General features: G+C 39.3%; 2 protein-coding genes across 2 annotated transcripts; one reads left to right on the forward strand and one right to left on the reverse strand.

Moving 5' to 3' along the window:
• Nucleotides 1-1,726: 1,726 nt before the first annotated feature.
• MRPL32 (mitochondrial ribosomal protein L32) lies at nt 1,727-6,508 on the reverse strand. Its single transcript, XM_047694543.1, has 3 exons — nt 6,342-6,508; nt 4,759-4,940; nt 1,727-2,291 (listed from the first exon to the last, which is right to left on the reverse strand). The coding sequence occupies exons 1-3, from the start codon at nt 6,469-6,471 to the stop codon at nt 2,037-2,039; spliced, it is 567 nt and encodes a 188-aa protein (XP_047550499.1). The 5' UTR covers nt 6,472-6,508; the 3' UTR covers nt 1,727-2,036.
• A 136-nt stretch (nt 6,509-6,644) lies between these two features.
• On the forward strand, nt 6,645-17,126 carry PSMA2 (proteasome 20S subunit alpha 2). The gene is made up of 8 exons (XM_047694542.1): nt 6,645-6,754; nt 10,398-10,474; nt 11,191-11,323; nt 13,104-13,226; nt 13,949-14,030; nt 15,560-15,633; nt 16,702-16,759; nt 16,845-17,126. Exons 1-8 carry the CDS (start codon nt 6,714-6,716, stop codon nt 16,959-16,961), a joined length of 705 nt encoding a protein of 234 aa, XP_047550498.1. The 5' UTR covers nt 6,645-6,713; the 3' UTR covers nt 16,962-17,126.
• The last annotated feature ends 128 nt before the right edge of the window (nt 17,127-17,254 follow it).

A 17,254-nucleotide genomic window follows, 5' to 3' on the forward strand; every position in this document is an offset into this window, starting at 1 on the left:
CATATGCTCCCCGGGTCTCCCTGCATGAAGAGTGCGCTGCTGAGTCAAAGGACACTGTGTCAGCTGGGGCGCACGATACACCTACACTCAGTAGGCAGTGCAAGACCTGGGGTGTGCGGACTTGGCCTCAAATTTCATGACTCAGGGATCCTACCTGAAGTATAAAAAGTTTGATGCACAGCACTTCTAAAGCTTATTCAGAGTTTAAGAAATCATCACCTGCAGGTAATTCGCCTTAGTGAGAATACCCAGATAATCGGTTCTTCCAGAATCTCGATTTCAGGCTTAGATAGAGCCAAACCTTGAAGAATTATTATATTATTATTTTTAAAGATTTTATTTATTTGACAGACAGAGATCACAAGTAGGCAGAGAGGCAGGCAGAGAGAGAGAGGAGGAAGCAGACTCCCCGTGAGCAGAGAGCCTGATGAGGGGCTCCATCCCAGGACCCTGAGATCATGACCTGAGCTGAAGGCAGAGGCTTTAACCCACTGAGGCAACCAGGAGCCCCAACCTTGAAGAATTATTTACCGGGACTCCAACACTTTGGAAGTTTTAAGGATTTGTTTTTATGACATTGTTCTTCAGTACAGTACTGTTCTATACTATACCTGATGTAACTGATTCATTTTACTTCTAGGAATACGAACACGGGTTACTCCATCACAGAATCATCACTATGAAATCCCACGGGAGAAATGGCCCTCCGGTTTTAGTACCAGGATAGTTGTGTATTTCTGGAACATGGGTCTTACCTTGCGAAGATTTATTCGTACAGGTTCTTTCAAAGGAAAGAAAACTTGAGTTGAAGTCACTGCCTGTTTCCAAAACGTATTCAGGCTAATGTGGCATGCATTTTCTTAAATCTATCTCTAGGCTTTACATTATTTTTACCTACTACTGATTTTCCATTTAACTGTAATTCCCTTACTCATCTCAGAATGTGTGTGGTTTTTTTTTTTTAAAGATTTGTTTTAGAGAGACAGTGGGCATGCACAAGTTGGGGGAGGGGCACAGGGAGAGAATCTTAAGCAGATGCCCCACTGAGCAGGGAGCCTGATGCGGGGCTCCATCTCAGGACCCTGAGATCCTGACCTGCGCCTAAACCAAGACTCGGACCTTGACCAACTGCGCCACCCAGGTGCCCCTCACAGTGTGTTTTAATAACTTACTTCACGTTTTTATTTTTTTTAAATGTGGCAGGAAACACATAAAATAGCAAACTTCAGGTTCAGGATAGATACATGAAGGGGGCAGGGAAAGGGAAATTTGAAATGAATTTTATTAAGTTAAAAAGGCCATTGCTACAAAGAGATAAGATGACAGGATGAAAAGTAAACTAAAAGATATGTACATGTTCTGTATACCAGTGAATTTACTCACATCTCCTTCTAAAAATCTCTCCCCAAACTATAAAATACAAATCTCGTGAGCCATCTAAGGAATTCTCAAAGTCATTTTGATTTAGTGTAAAATGTGAAGAGCTATTTCTAAGTAAATTAACATCACACATCCCATATAAAATGGATTTCACCAAAGGCAATTTTAATTTGCTAAAACAAAACAAAACTGAACAGAACAAATCTCCTCTTACTGCCATCTTAGAAAAACAATACCCAAAATTCAAATAACCTATTTCCCGGTGTTACTTAAAAGAAAGTATCTGTTTGTTTTTGTGTAAGAAAAACCACTGGCAGACAAACCAAATCAGAACCAAAACACGTAATTCTTGCAAGGAATTTCGAATCACTTGTTTTTATTTTCCTGTATTGGAAATTTTACGTTTACTTAAAACCTTACAGTATAACAGAAACAGACATGTTAGTCCATTGTGCCTCTGTATAAACAAATATTTTCAGAGTTTACTCCTGGTATTTTGTTCAAATTGCCCACACAAAACCAACTGCTTTGAGAGAACGTTTTAAACTAGACTGGTAATTTAAAAACAAGCGCAAACTAATGTGAAAACAAAGAATTTTCCTCTCTTTCAGGATAAATGTTTTGTATGAAGTTATCCTCTTCCAACACCTTTGGTCTTAATTCTGGGTGAACCAGGACGGTCGCTTCCTGTCTCGCTCAATGATTCTCTTACCACGATCTTGTTCAGATGGTACCTCTCCTGCGTACAGCACCACAGTCTCCACAGAAGGAGCCTTAAAAGGGCCCCCTTCTAGTTTCCCCATCTGTCTTCTGATTTCTGCAGTCTCCTTGCACACCTTCTCATAGCAATAGCCACAAAGGACGTGCTTCAGTTTCAGGTGACCACATTCAGGACAAACATCAATATTGTTCTTTAAAAAAAAAAAACAACAACAGAAACGTATTTTAAGAAGAGGCCTAATACTGCACATGTAACCAGACAGGAATGATGCTTACACTTGAACTTTATTGGACTGTTCATGTCGCATAAGGTCATATACCAGTTCAACCTCACTTTAATTTTTTTTTTTTTTTAAGTAGGCTCCATGCACATCGCAGAGCCCAACATGGGGCTTGAACTCATGGCCCCGAGACCAAGACCTGAGATGAGAGATCAAGAACTGGACATGCAACTGAGCCACCCAGGTGGCCCTCAATGCCACTTTAATAGGGGAACTGAGGACAAACAAGTTTGAATTAATAGAGAAAGTGGAACTAGAACTCAGGTCTACCAACTATGAAGCTGGCACATTTTCACTTAAACACAGCAGCGATATTATGTAAAATGATACTCTATTTCCCCATCTTCAAATACTGAACATCTAAAGGAGTCCTTCAACACAATGGGGGACCCAGACAGGCACCATTGTAATAAGAGACCAAGGGAAAGGGAACTCATTTTATACCCCCCTGGGGAAAACAAGATGACAAACATTATAGTTGGCTTCCCCTAATGTATCACTGTAACTTAAATTTCTGTATGAAGCCTCTGGTGTACTACAGTATATGGTATAACAGTTGGTATATGGTCTAATTTTTCCTTTTATGAATAACACTGATTATTCCTTAATGTAAAACTCCCTTATGCTTCAATTTGATAATGAGTTTTTACACTCAACTTCAGTAAGACAATTATAACCTCTGAAGAAATGTTTTCAATGTGCTCTAAAGGTAGATTTGCAGTAGAAAAGAAAAACTGTAAATAGGAGCATCAAAGCAATTCCAAGCACTTCATAAAATTAACATATAAATGTTTGTGAGGCAATGACAAAGAAGAGTTTCACTTTCTGAAAGGAGTAAAGAATCTTGCAAATGACTTGCCTCACCAACTTCTCATTTTCCTTGCTACACTGGACACTGGATTGTAGGTCTAACTGGAGGTATGGGAGCGATACCCAGTCAGAGCTCTCTTCCTGATCAAAGTACCAGCATAATATACTATGTGTAGCCAGAAGCAATTCAGTGAAAAAAATGAGTCCACAGGGACTAGTCTTTTCCCTCAGAATAAATGCAGTGAGGGAATTCATGGAACAGCTTACTCTCATTCCAAAATTATAAATTCTCTCAATCAAACTGTATGTATTATTGCTTTAATGACATACTTTTCAGCCCCAGACTTTTAAGTCCAGTTCCAAGTGTGACTCAGTAATACTTTTTGGCTTAAGTTCTAAGGGCATGGTTTAATAGTGAATGTTGGAAGTTTATGAAAGTCAACTCTCTGTTCTTGAGTTTCATCTGCCCTGTGCTCTTGCTGTGGAATGTCATGGCACAAACAGTAACTCAGATCATGACTGTTACAAGCATGAATTAACAAATCAAAGGTAACAAACAATGTAATTCTTGTTTACTAGATCAGTGAAGAGTATATCCATGGGGGCAGGGAGAAGGGGGAATGGGTATGGCCACCTGGAATTGTCTGAGGACAGGAACACACCAGAAAGATTCAAGAGAAGAATGTGAGTTCAAAAAAATCAGAATTTGGAGCGCCCGAGTGGCTCAGTGGGTAAGACTCTGCCTTTGGCTCAAGTCATGATCTCAAGAGTCCTGGGATCGAGCCCCACATCAGGCTCTCTGCTCAGCAAGGAGCCTGCTTTCCCCCTCTCTCTGCCTGTCTCTCTGCCTACTTGTGATCTCTCTCTCTCTCTCTGTCAAATAAATAAAATCTTAAAAAAAAAAAAAGAAAAAAAAAAAAAAAGAATCAGACTGCCTTGGCTCACATCCTGGCTCTACCACTTAATAGTTGTTTGTGACTACAGGCAAATTCTTTTTGCCTCAGTTTCTTCAATCCTAAAAATAAGCAAAGCTATATATATTTTGTAGGGCTATTGTGAGGATTTGGTAAGATAATTCACATAAAGCACTTAGACACATTAGGGGCACTAAATAGATAACAGCTATTTTTATGACCAACCTAAGGATTATCTTTCACAATATTTTATTTGTCACAGTGAAGGACAGAATAAACATGTAAGGGTTAGTAAAACTTGAGATCCAATATACCTACTGCTTCTGAATTTAATTTTAGACTCTGCTATGATTAAGATGTTTATCAACATATGACTCCAAATCACCAGCTCCTAACAAAAGTCACATAGGTTTTTTATAAACCCAGTCTTTCATCCAGACTCCAAACTCTCTCCTTGACTGTGGTCCTAACATTTAGGCTATAGGACAGTAGACATATAAACATACACAATGAGAAAGCTGTATTTTATTTAGGCCAGAGGAAAGTACATGTGTAAGCTCTAAGAATGATTTACTCATAGGCCATATAAGTACTAAGAGGAGATGCACTGGTCGATGTGAGAGAAAGCACACCCACAAAAATCAATGTATTACCTTAACTTTAATAAGTTTCTGGGGGTTTCTTCTCCTACAGCGGTTAACTTCAATGCTGCGTCTGTTCTTCGGAGCTGCCATCCAAAAGATACTATCTGAAAGGCTGGGAATCTCCTTACTTCTGTTGGTATCATTTGCTGGTTCTGTAAATACAGCTGGACCTTGGATTGCTAATGCTGGCCCTACAAAAACAAAACGTGGAAATAAAGAATAGATTTCTAGTTTCTAAATGACTCTCTACATATCATTCTCTTAACAAGAGTGATATGGCAATAGGCATATATAAAATTTAGAACACTACGAATCAACAGACATTAAACAGAAGCCTTAGCTATTAAATACACTAAAATTCAAACATAATGCAATTTTAAACAACGTGAATAGAATTTTTTTCTTAGAGGCACCTGCTGAAATGAATCAGTAAAATTTTACCAAGAATTTCTCATTTTCTGAAATATAGAACTCAGGGGTTTAGTAGTAAACATGAATGAATCACTCAAACTCTCCACATTCTACTTGGTAAGCAGTTCCTATTTTACAAGTAAATCTAAGCTTGAGGTTCCCCAAATATATTTCTAACTTGCATTCAATTCACTGCATCATGACCCCTTTTTATTATATTCCGAGTTACTTCCTTTGTCATATAGTTTGGTAGGCCCTTTAAGTCACTTAGTTCTTCATAGCATTTGGTTACTGTGTTCTCTAAAGAAAAGAATAGCTCACCATTCTGCATGATATTTACTTAAGTGACTATCAACGTTTCAGTTGTTTTTCTACGTTGCTTATAAAATCAAAGAGATTCCTTTATCCTTTCCCTGCTATTCCCCAGACTTGGAAGACGTCTTTTGGTTTCGGTTTTAGGAACTCTTAAAAATATACAAAGCTGTCTAACATTTAGCAACTGGTATTCCTTTCTAACAGATCTGAAAGTATTGCAAACCAGAGCTCAGTGGTTAACAGCACAGGCTATGCCGGCCCGTGTGACCTTGGGACTTTATGAGCCTGCTCCTTCCGCTGAAAAGTGGTGATACCTAACGGGATGGTGTGGAGATTTCCCAGAAGCACCGGTAGGCTTTGGCTTACGGTGGGCTCTCCGTTCAGACTCCCTGGGCAATATATCGGGACACCTTAGAAATAAGCGTAGAATGTAAATGAGAAAGTAATGACAATTTTAACATCCAAGATACTTCTAACTAAAATTCGTTGCCGAGGAAAACACAGGGACCAGCAGGATTCAGCTGCAGAGCTCAAACACCACAAAGGAGGACAAACTGCGTTAGGGGGTTGGAGGACTGAGATGGAAACAGGATCTAGATAGTGGCGACCCCGATCTAAGCGAACAAACTTCGATTACATTCTGTATATGAATGGGACAATCAAACGATTTTTTTTCTGTTTTTCGGGGTTGGGGGAGGCAAAACCAACTTCTTCTACTTTCCAAGTAAGGAATTATCCCGGACAACGTCTCCTACTGGCCGCGACGGATCAAAACGCGGGAGGAAAGCGAAATACAAGCTGTGCCCCCAAAGCTGCCTGGGGTCCCCTCATCCGATCTCTCCTCCACGGCGGCCTTCCTTACGTACCCCACGGAGGACTGGGTAAACCTGGCCCGGTCTGCTGAAGTTTCCGCTGTAGCAGTTCCCAACAGCTCCGGAGGAGTCCCCGGGCGGCCGGCCACGGCGGAAAAATGAGCACCAGCATGGCCGACGCCATCTTCCTCGCCGCCCGAAGGCCACTCCCACCTGACTGCTGCGTTCCGCGCCGCCTCGAGCATGCGTACAGACGCAGAGTCTAGCAAACCTGACTGCTAGAACTACATCGCCCAGCATGTCCCTGGAGCGGCTCTGACTCTCCTCCAATCAGAGAGAGAGAAAGGAAGGAGCGGGGAGGGGAAATGAAAAGAAACTGGCTCCAGTGCGCATGTGTGCGGATGTGCTTTGGCACTCCAGGTAAAGATGGCGGAGCGCGGTTACAGCTTTTCGCTGACTACATTCAGGTATGGAAGGGGCTCCCAAAGTCCTCCGCGGAACCCGGGTTGTAGGAGTTCCCTCTGCTCGGATTTTTCCGTCCTAGTCTCTGGCTTGATGCTTCCGGGGGTCCCAGTGGGAAATAGGAATGGAAATGCGACTTTGCAAAGTCATTTTCTTGGCCCGCCCGCGGCCTGGGAGCAGCGGTGCCGGGAAGCCGCGGGAACGGGGGTTTGGGGATCGAGGGCGACCTTGGGGTTGCGGGCGGCCGAGGTCCTCAACCAGGGATTTACTTTCACTTTGAAGACTGGCGAATAAGGCAGTTTTGGATTAGCTGCCTCCGGGTGTCCCGTTCGGAACTCAGGATTTCCTTCCTGACCCAAGTAGGCCTGATTGGGGAGCTTCTGGACCTTGGAATCTTGGTCCAAGGTTTGGGGTCCCTTTTTTCTTTTCGGAAAACCTCATCGTTACAGTTTGGTCTGAGTCTTAGTCTCCGTTTGGTACTTCGAAATCTCTTCCCGCTTTCGGCTTTTTCCCTGCCCCGGTTAGAAGTTTAAGGGCTAAAAATGAAAGCGCGAATCTTTCTGTCCCCCAATGTTCGTGGGCCCCAGGCTAGTAGGCTGCATTTCCGTTTTGGCGATTTTGGGGGTGGCGGGGGAGGATATGTATACTTTACAAAAAACTGTAGGCTTTTCTATTTTAGGACAAGGGATTAATAATAGCATACTTTTCAAAATATAGTTGAGATAAACTATTGTTCCAGATGTAAGAAAACCATCAGCCAAGGGTTTAATAAATCGACCCGGGAATGATTCAGTTTGACCATTTTCTTAGGGATCAGTAATCTGCTATTTAGTTGAAATGTTCTATCTGACAGCTAGCCGAAGGCAAGCGGGATCCAACTTGTTGAGTACTCTCTGTGTGGGTGCAATTTAACCTACTCCACTTCTTTCTACTACCCTGTGTGATAAATGTTAGTTCAACCTCTTACTGATGAACTAACCACAGGTCGAGCAAATCAAAACTTGTCTGAGGTCATAGATGAGTAGCTGAGTTCATGTTAAAACTGGGTTCTTTCCAATGACAAAATTAATACAGTTTCTATTACTGTATGGTGTCTTTTTAAAATACTAAAATACTTTCCATACCCTTGGCAGTTTTCAATAATAAATGATGTTTTTAAGCCTTTGTAACCATATACAATGATGGAGAACAATATTTGCTAAATAATCACTGTTCATATTTGTGAACAAAGCAAACTTGGTTCTTTAAGAAAGTATAATCTTTAGAATAAGTGGAGCTGAAACAAAACATCATCAGGGGCTGGATCCATCTGTAATAATTTATTAAAATAAACTTGTTTTTTAACATAATAGCTCAACTCTTAGACTGGAATTTTTGTTTCTAGGCTGTTTTACTCAGAATTAAACTATTAATGGTGGAAGTTATGAGGCTATAATATAGGATGAAAAGGTGTTCTTGTGGATTACATTCAGTTGAGAATATTGGCCATGAGTAAACAGTGTGTCTACTAATTAGTGTCTGCTGATGCATTCTGAATAAAGTTTTTCTTTACTCAGAAATTTTTATTGAAAGAGAGTAAAAAAGGAAACCTAACTGTACATTGGATAGTCGGGACAAGACACTGCATGTGGGGGTGAATTTGTTAGACCATAGGTGAGAAAAGCCAACTATTTGAAGACATAGGGGTAGAGAGACCCATGGACAGAGGAAAGGGGATATGTGAAAGTCCTGACGTTGGGGAAAAGCTTGAACTACAGGAATTGAAAGTAAGGCCAGTGTGCTAGAGTATGGTGGGCAATGAGTTAGCGTGTGTAGGGCCACTCTTGCAGAGCCCTGTAGGCCAGAATAAGAAGTTTGTATTTTAAATGAACCAGGAAGTTGCAGAACTTAAGTGAGAGGTGATGTGCAATGGTATCTCCGGCTAGGAAGACTGAAGTAAGGGTAGAAAAGAGGAAAACTAGGTAGAAGTCAGTTATCCCAGGTAGAGATGCTGGTACTTTGGAATGGGCCAGTGGCATGACTGACTAAAAAGATGGTTGATGGCTCAGTGAGCTCATAGACTGGTAAGCTTTCATATAGGAAGATGCAATGCTAAGATGTGTATGCAGGTGACTGTGGGAACAGAGAGAAGGTATATTTAAGTTTACGTGACGCTTTAAAATGTTCTCCAGGAGTATTTGAGCTAGATAATGAACAATTGAAAACTGGGTGGATCCAGTGAGTCATGATATGTTTATTGAAATAGTGACTGATAAAGTAAAACATGTACAGCCTGATTTTAAAAATTTGAATACCTATTGATGTTATTTCACTCAAGTTAGCTAATTTTGTCATTTAAGAGTTTTTAAACTGCCACACCTAGGCTTATTCCGTACATAGGTCTAGTTGTGTCTCTGCTAGCCAAATGATTGTGAGTCCTGGTACTAGGTTATATGTTAGCAGACTGACCGAACACTTTGTTGAGGAAGACAGACATTGTAAGAATAATTTAAGCATGATGACTCCTAGCCAGAGGGGATGTATGGGACATCATAGGCATATGTGTATGCGACTCAACCTAGTCTGAATGGTCAGGACAGCTTCTCTAAGAACATGGCATTTCTACTGAAGATTGAAGGGTGACCAGGAGAGAGTTCACCAGAGGAAGGCGAAATGCATTCCAGGCAGAGATGTTAGCTTGTCAAAGGGGTTTTTGAGTTCTGAGAGTAGTCTGTGTGTCTGGAACAAAGTTGAGGATTGAGTGACTGAGTATCCATAATATTATGAAGCTGAAACAAAAGACCTTCTGAAACTCAAGGTTATATTTTCATTAGTAGACCGGAGATATGGACTAAGCTGTGTCATTCTAGACAAATTACTTTCACTCAAGACATTTTTTTTAATCTGTAAAATTAGGTTAGTCTGCGAATTTGTGATGTTTGAACTCAATAACTGGATTGAAATGAAGTATGATCTTAAAAGCCAGTTCAGGGCTGGTATTTGGCTGTGAAACCCATAGAATCAGATATGTTACATATCATCGGCTCATAGCTTCGCCAAATAGCGTTATATAGAAAATATTTTGTCATGGGTGATAACTAGGTGATAACTAGGTCTTACATCTTGGGCCATGCCTATCTTATAAAATGTGTAACTCTACCCATACAAAATATATACTGTTGCATTGTATTTAACAAACACACAGATGTGCTAATTACATGACTATTTGGTATTTACTTATTGCTAATTTTGTGCCAGGAACAAAAGGCATCACTTCATTTAATCTTCACAACGGTCTTTTGAAATAGGTATTGTCCCGTTATCCTCACTTTATGGATGTGAAAACTGAGGCACAGTGGGGTTAAGTAATTTGAAGTCACAAGGTTGGGAAATGGTAAAAGGCAACAGTAATGATGGCTGCTGCTTTGAGAGGCAGACAAGAAAGCGGGGTTGCGGGAGGCGGGGAGGAAAAATAAGTGCTTCACTATGGATATGTTCAAGTTGCCTGGTAAACTCAGTTTCTGTACAGCTTTATAATGTGAAAGCTCAGCTGTTCTTTGGTATTTGGTTAATGGATTCGTCCCATATATCTGCCCTCTCTCAGAGATGTTTATATTATACATATTTGAGGATATGTGAATTTAGCAAATATCTTTGTTTCTTTTTAAGCCCATCTGGTAAACTTGTCCAGATTGAATATGCCTTGGCTGCCGTAGCTGGAGGAGCCCCTTCAGTAGGAATTAAGGGTAATTAAATGTTTCATTTATTTCAGATGCCTGTTAATAGTTATTCTAACGTTTTTTTGGAATTAATTAGTAATTAATACAAATAAATAGCTAGGGAAGCATAATTTTTAACAGTTCTTTCTGTTGATTTACAGTATTTTGAAGTTTAAAAAAACTAATAAGCCGGTAAGTCTAAGAAGATGATTAAAAATTTTTTTTTTTTTTTTCAAAATAAATGTAGCTCCTTTATCTCTCAGTTGTAATAACCCACAAATGGTCTTTCCCATTGAGAAAACTGAATATTCTTTTGCTTTTCCACTAATTATATATGGTTTTTATCCTTTCTTTTATTTAGAAAAAGTTAATGATAAAACTTAATCTAAAGATATCCTTTTTTTCTTTTAAAACCTGTATTATTGATTAAATTTCAAATTATAAGAACAGTAGCCAAGTAGGCAGAAGTCTGTTATTTTAAAATGTGTGGACCCTTAGGTGTCCTGGAATACTTTAAGAGATGTTGGGTAATGCATTTAGCTTTAGGAATTCCTTATACAGTGTAGATGACCAGTGAGGGAAAAATGGATTTACCATTTCTTAGGTGATTTTAATATAGAAGAGGTTTTACAGATAAAAGGAAAAAAGGAGTTTGGGTGAATTGCATCCATAATTAGAAAACTATCGAAGCAGAGTCTTTAAGTGATTAAACCTTTAGCGCCTTTTTTTTTTTTTTTTTAAAGCTGCAAATGGTGTGGTGTTAGCAACTGAGAAGAAACAGAAATCCATTCTGTATGATGAGCGGAGTGTACACAAAGTGGAACCAATTACCAAGCATATAGGCCTGGTGTATAGCGGCATGGGCCCAGATTACAGGTACTTTTACACTGTTGTTTATTTCACCTTTTTTTTTTTTTTTTTTTAAGATTTTATTTATTCATTTGACAGAGATCACAAGTAGACAGAGAGGCAGGTAGAGAGAGAGGAGGAAGCAGGCTCCCTGCTGAGCAGAGAGCCCGATGCGGGGCTCGATCCCAGGACCCTGAGATCATGACCTGAGCCGAAGGCAGCGGCTTAACCCACTGAGCCACCCAGGCGCCCCTATTTCACCATTTTACAAACTGTTTGTAATTTGTACCTTGAGAAAAATCAAGGGATGTTTTTCCTTTAACCCCCCAACCCTTTATTCTTGTACTTTGTTTATCGTTGTTGGCAGCTGACTTTAGCCTGCCTGCAGGGACCACAGTAAGGGCCGCTTTAAGGATAACTGTGCCACCCTGTTGTAAAAGAGGAGACCCAGTATTTCTCTTTACCTCTGTTTAGTGAGCTTTCCCTCCTGATCACAACTACCCAAGGGCTAAGCTGTTCTTTTATGCCTTTTCCAAATAAAAGTAATACAAGTTATAATAAACTGTATCTAGGAAGAGTTATCAGGCAGCCAAAGAAAACATTACCATTCAGAGTTAACCCCATTATATTTGTGTTCTTAGCAAACGGACAGAATTCTCAAAGGCCACTGAAGTGAAACATCACGGGGTGCCCGGGTGGCTCAATGGGTTAAAGCCTCTGCTTTCGGCTCGGGTCGTGATCCCGGGGTGCTGGGATCGAGCCCCTCGTCGGGCTCTGTGCTCAGCAGGGAGCCTGCTTCCTCCTCCTCTCTCTCTCTGCCTGCCTCTCTGCCTGCTTGTGATCTCTGTCTGTCAAATAAATAAACAAAATAGTAAAAAAAAAAAAAAGATTGGCACATTTCTGTGTTTGTCATATAACAAGCAAAGGGGGGTATTATTACTTCATTCGTGATTTTTGGGAAACAACACAGGTAGAACCAAAGTTTCACCTTAATAAATCAGAAAAAGCAGCAGTGTTGCTAGAATGTGGCCAGGCTTCACTACAGTAGATCCTGTTACCGTTGTTCGGAAGGGATGCTACAGTGTACTGGTGGAGTACACCGAGGCAGGACCACTGAGGGTAAACCGAGTCTTACACAGAAGGGTAACGTGCATGGTTCAGACCTGCAGTACAGGAGCAGTTAAAGGGCCAACCTATTTGTCCTGCTAATGTATTTGATCATCATAGAGAATATTAATAATTTTTAATAACTTAAAAATTTTTTAAAGTTATGAATAGTTTCCTGCTGTTCTTAATCTCTGAAGGGTACTCTTTGAAGTGCAGTCTGTGGAAAGGATTGCGGCAGAGTGAGAAAAGTATGCCCCGAGTAGTATGCGTGCGTATATGTACGTATGTACGTACGTGTACTACCGTGTGGGCACTTGTGTGTTTTGGTTTGACTGAGATAAAAAGACAGGATGACTGCCCTCGGGAAAGGGGGCACAATCCTGAAGAAGCCATGAAGGAAGGTAAAGCTCCCATTGTGTTACTTAATCTGTTAGTGCTGAGCTGACTGGTACCCCTTGTCCCTAATTTTCTTCCCTTTGTCTTATCCTTTTTCCATTTCCTGTGGCTCGGCTCCTCTGTGTTGCTCTGGTGTCTTCTCGCAAATTAACTGGAATCGGATGTCAGAGCAAGACTGACTTGGAGCTGCGTGTTACTGTTACACAGCCACATGTAAGACTTGCGCTGTAGGTATATGCCTGCAGGAGAAGCGTCGTTAAATAGCCGAGTGTTAACTAAATCTTCCTTCTTCCTTGTTTGTTAGAGTGCTGGTGCACAGAGCCCGGAAACTAGCTCAGCAATACTATCTCGTTTACCAAGAACCCATCCCCACAGCTCAGCTTGTGCAGAGAGTCGCTTCAGTAATGCAAGAATACACTCAGTCAGGGTGAGTTGATTTTATACTTTGAAATGTGTCAACGAACTAGAAAAAAAAGAAACCATTTTAGAAAAGGATTTACTATTCTTGTATTTACTTAATAGAGAAAATCACTATGATGGATATTTTGAATTTTTAATTGGGTGATCTAGAACGTTAAGGAAAAAAATAGAGTCGTTTCTTGCTGTTGATATAATTGCAGAAAGCGGCTTCTAGATAATGTCTTCTGCCTGTGATGAAACTGCTTCTTTATGGGCAGGCAGTTATTGCTGCTTCCAAATTTATCTCCGCAGCCACAAACGATTGTAAGCACATGATGAAAGCAATGACTCTAACACATCCATATTATTTTAATTCTCTGGAATCTGGGTGTGCACGGGGATGAGGTAATATAAAGGTAGTTGCTGAAAATGAAAGCTAGTGGAAAAGCTGCATTTTTGGAAAGTTCTCATTTTGTTAAGACACAAAATGTTACTCCACGGTTACCCCAATATTTGTGTCTCTCTATTTATCTAAATGATTTGGTTAGTGTTCCTTAGTACCATAAAGAGAATTTGTTTTGAATTGATTTGTTCAGAAGGGTATGAAGTACTTTTTAAGGAACTTACAAGTCTAATTCATTTTATCCCATGATATGCTTTATTAATACTTAAGAGTATTAATAAGTCCTTATTTTAGGTCGACTTTAACACCATGAAGATGCCGAGTAATTTCATTTTTCTTTTCTTCAGTGGCGTTCGTCCATTTGGAGTTTCCCTGCTAATTTGTGGTTGGAATGAGGGGCGACCATATTTATTTCAGTCAGATCCGTCTGTAAGTATGATACATATTGGAGGGATTTGTTAAAGTGCTCCTTGAGCATCTCATAAAAACAATAACCACAAAAAGTTTAAAATTTAGCAGTATATCCTTTTTTCTTTTGCACTGGGGCTTTAGAACACGTGGAGTATTGTATATTCATTTGCACATTTAAAATGTTGGTGATGCAGTCTTCTGATGAAGAGGGTCTGCCCTCTGTTTTCCTGCCTTCTCTTATTCGTGAACTCCACATACTTGAAAAGATTGATTGAAATAGTAGTTACCAGATCTCTTCAAGTCAGTGGAATTTTGCTGCTTTGACAAATGTGATGAAAGGTTCGTGTCTAGAGGCCAGTGCTGTACTCCTTGCCATCTGCTTAATCCTGGGGCTGACCTGAATGTGACTTTTCCTGCACAAACACAGATGTAACTCTTGAAGCCGTTGTTCTGTAAAGTGGGTGAGTTTGTCTCCTGGAAAGCAGAAGACTGGTATCTGAGTTAGGAGGGGTTTGTAGATGCTACTGCTACTTCACAACCATCTCATTTGCTGTGAGGAAAACTGGAAGAAAAAAGATTCACGATGAGGAACGGATCTTTCCAAGTTCGTGGCTCATTAAATAATTGCAGGTTCACTCCGTGTCAGTCTTATACTCTAACCTTGTAATCTAAAGAAGCGAAAGAATAATATTTTGGTTGGTTGTTACTTAATTGAGGCAACTTAAGTATTTTGAGAGGTCACGGTGTCTGTTTCCCCATCTCTGAGCTGCTGAGGCTAAATAACAAGCCCTCTTCCTTCCCTTCCATTGGGGTAGCAGAAGCCACCATCGCTTGGATCCAGGTTTCATTTTTTGCTTTTTTCTTCCCTGTTTTATCTAAAAAGCAGTTGTTTCTTTTAAAGTATGTTGTTTGGTGTGTTTCTTTCAGTATTTTTCTTGTGTGTGTGCATGTTTTTTTTTTCCAGCAGATGAGGCCATATTATATACAATATATTGCTGCTTTCATTTAACATTAGATTATGAAATACCAAAACTATGAAAATTTTTTTAAACTATGAAATATTTTTAACAAGATACTGTCTCCTTTAAATTTATTTGGCAATAATAATAAAGACTTGCTCACCGTTTTTCATACATGTACGACAGATTTTTAGAGTCCTTCAATCCTAGTAAGCTGAATAATACTTTTGCTTATTTGCCTTAAGTTAATCTGTTTCCTTTAACCAACTTCTTCACATAAATTGTATACCGTAAATTATACCTATTCAAAGTGTACGATTTGATGAGCTTTGACGGGTGTAAATACCTGAGAAAGCTGTCACCACAATCAAAATACTGACCCTCTCCATAACCTCCAGAAGTGCCTTCATGCCTCTTTGTTACTTACCTTTTGTAAAAATAGCCTATTTTGTGACATATTCCATTGCATTCCAATATTCTCTGAACTTAGAAGTCGGAGACAGATTTATACAACTAAAAAAGAAATGGCAGGGTGATACAATAAGATTAATGATTTAATATGGTTTATCCTCTTCTCTTCCTCATTAGGGAGCTTACTTTGCCTGGAAAGCCACAGCAATGGGAAAGAACTATGTGAACGGGAAGACTTTCCTCGAGAAAAGGTAGGCTAACCGTAGCTAGATTTAGCAAGCTTACTTCATTGTTCTCCATTTTGTTTAAATCACTAACATTATGATTTTAAACACATTTGTTTTATTACTTTGTATACAAATACTCATTTGTGTAGCCTAATTACAAATAAACAAAAACTTCTCTTCACTCTGGCTTCCTAGTCTTCAGTATATTAACTGGTAATATTATGTATTTCTTATGAACTTTTTTTCCTACGTTCTTATAGTTGTTTCCTAAATGTTGTTTCTATTTTTCATCTTGTTTCTCCTTCTACAGTCTAAAAAAATTAAAAACTCTTGGAATTGGAGTAAGAAATTTGGGAGGAAAGTTTAAATGAGTTAGTGGTAACAGTTTACATTATAACAGTTACAGAAATTGTGAAGCCAAATACCTGGTAGTAATGGTAGCTTAAATATATGATATGTGTGCTTGATGAAAAGTGGAATACTATGTAAAAATCTGTCAACTACCCTAACACAACAACCTGCTCTTATTTCCAGCCGTATTCCGGACTGAGCATTAGTCCCCCAAAGTGTGTCCTGCATTTTGAATGGTAGAAGTTTGTAACTGACTAGAACCAACAGATGGACCTTCTCAGTACATTTTTCACATAATGTTAAGATGACTAAAAATCTTAAACCTGGGATTAATTGGTAAACTTAAAAGTGCTTTCTTAAAGCACTTTCCTTTTACATATTAATAGTTTTCAAACATTTCACATGAAGTTAAAACTTAGGAGAACAAACATAGGAAATTTTAGCAAAGGTCTGACTTCTTTATTTAAAAAATTATAATATTACCACCATATTCTGGGTATATTAAAATATTTATACTCCTGTTAGATTTTCGAGCTCCATTAGGATTGGAGGACATTAGGATTGCATGCCAAATAATTCTTATTTGGGGACAGCTGTTGCAGTGAGTGGAGTAAAAGAATCTGTAGCTTAGTGTTTTTAGGAGAGTTACAGATTTTTAAAAATTCTTATGCTGCTGCTGTCAGGTTTAAATCATAATGTAAATTGTGCCATAAATCATTGTTTTTTCAAAAAATTCTTTAGATACAATGAAGACCTGGAACTTGAAGATGCCATTCATACAGCCATATTAACCCTAAAGGTTAGCATAATTTCGAACAATGGGATTTATAATGAGTTTATAATTAAGTGTGGAAAATTGACCTTTTGCCCTCCCTCTTCAATAGGAAAGCTTTGAAGGACAGATGACAGAAGACAACATAGAGGTTGGAATCTGCAATGAAGCCGGATTCAGGAGGCTCACTCCGACTGAAGTTAAGGATTACTTGGCAGCCATAGCATAATAACTGAGTGACTGAAAAATCTGGAATCTCAGATAATCCCTCTACTCAAACATGTTTAAAGTATGTTTTGTTTTGCAGACTTTTTGCATACTTATTTCTACATGGTTTAATGGACTGATGTTTTTAAAATGACACTTATAAATCATAATAAACTGTTAAATCCAACTTCTAGCTTTTTAGGAGTTAGTGAAATTTTAAAATAGTTATTTCCTGCTTTTTATCACAGTTGACTTCTGGAAACTACACTGCAAAGCAGAATGGTGAAATCACTCGTTAGTCTTCATGCAGTTTTG

The sequence above is a fragment of the Lutra lutra genome, chromosome 11 (genome assembly GCF_902655055.1).
Source record: "Lutra lutra chromosome 11, mLutLut1.2, whole genome shotgun sequence".
NCBI lineage: Eukaryota > Metazoa > Chordata > Mammalia > Carnivora > Mustelidae > Lutra > Lutra lutra.

Excerpts from the sequence above, each read along its gene's own strand:
- MRPL32 (XM_047694543.1), bottom strand. The coding sequence starts at position 6,471 with ATGGCGTCGGCCATGCTGGTGCTCATTTTTCCGCCGTGGCCGGCCGCC. Across the intron at positions 4,941-6,341 it reads TTTACCCAGTCCTCCGTGGG|GGCCAGCATTAGCAATCCAA; the intron begins GTACGTAAGGAA and ends TTGTTTTTGTAG. Across the intron at positions 2,292-4,758 it reads AGAAACTTATTAAAGTTAAG|AACAATATTGATGTTTGTCC; the intron begins GTAATACATTGA and ends TTTTTTTTAAAG.
- PSMA2 (XM_047694542.1), top strand. The coding sequence starts at position 6,714 with ATGGCGGAGCGCGGTTACAGCTTTTCGCTGACTACATTCAG. Across the intron at positions 11,324-13,103 it reads GGCATGGGCCCAGATTACAG|AGTGCTGGTGCACAGAGCCC; the intron begins GTACTTTTACAC and ends CTTGTTTGTTAG. Across the intron at positions 16,760-16,844 it reads CAGCCATATTAACCCTAAAG|GAAAGCTTTGAAGGACAGAT; the intron begins GTTAGCATAATT and ends CCTCTTCAATAG.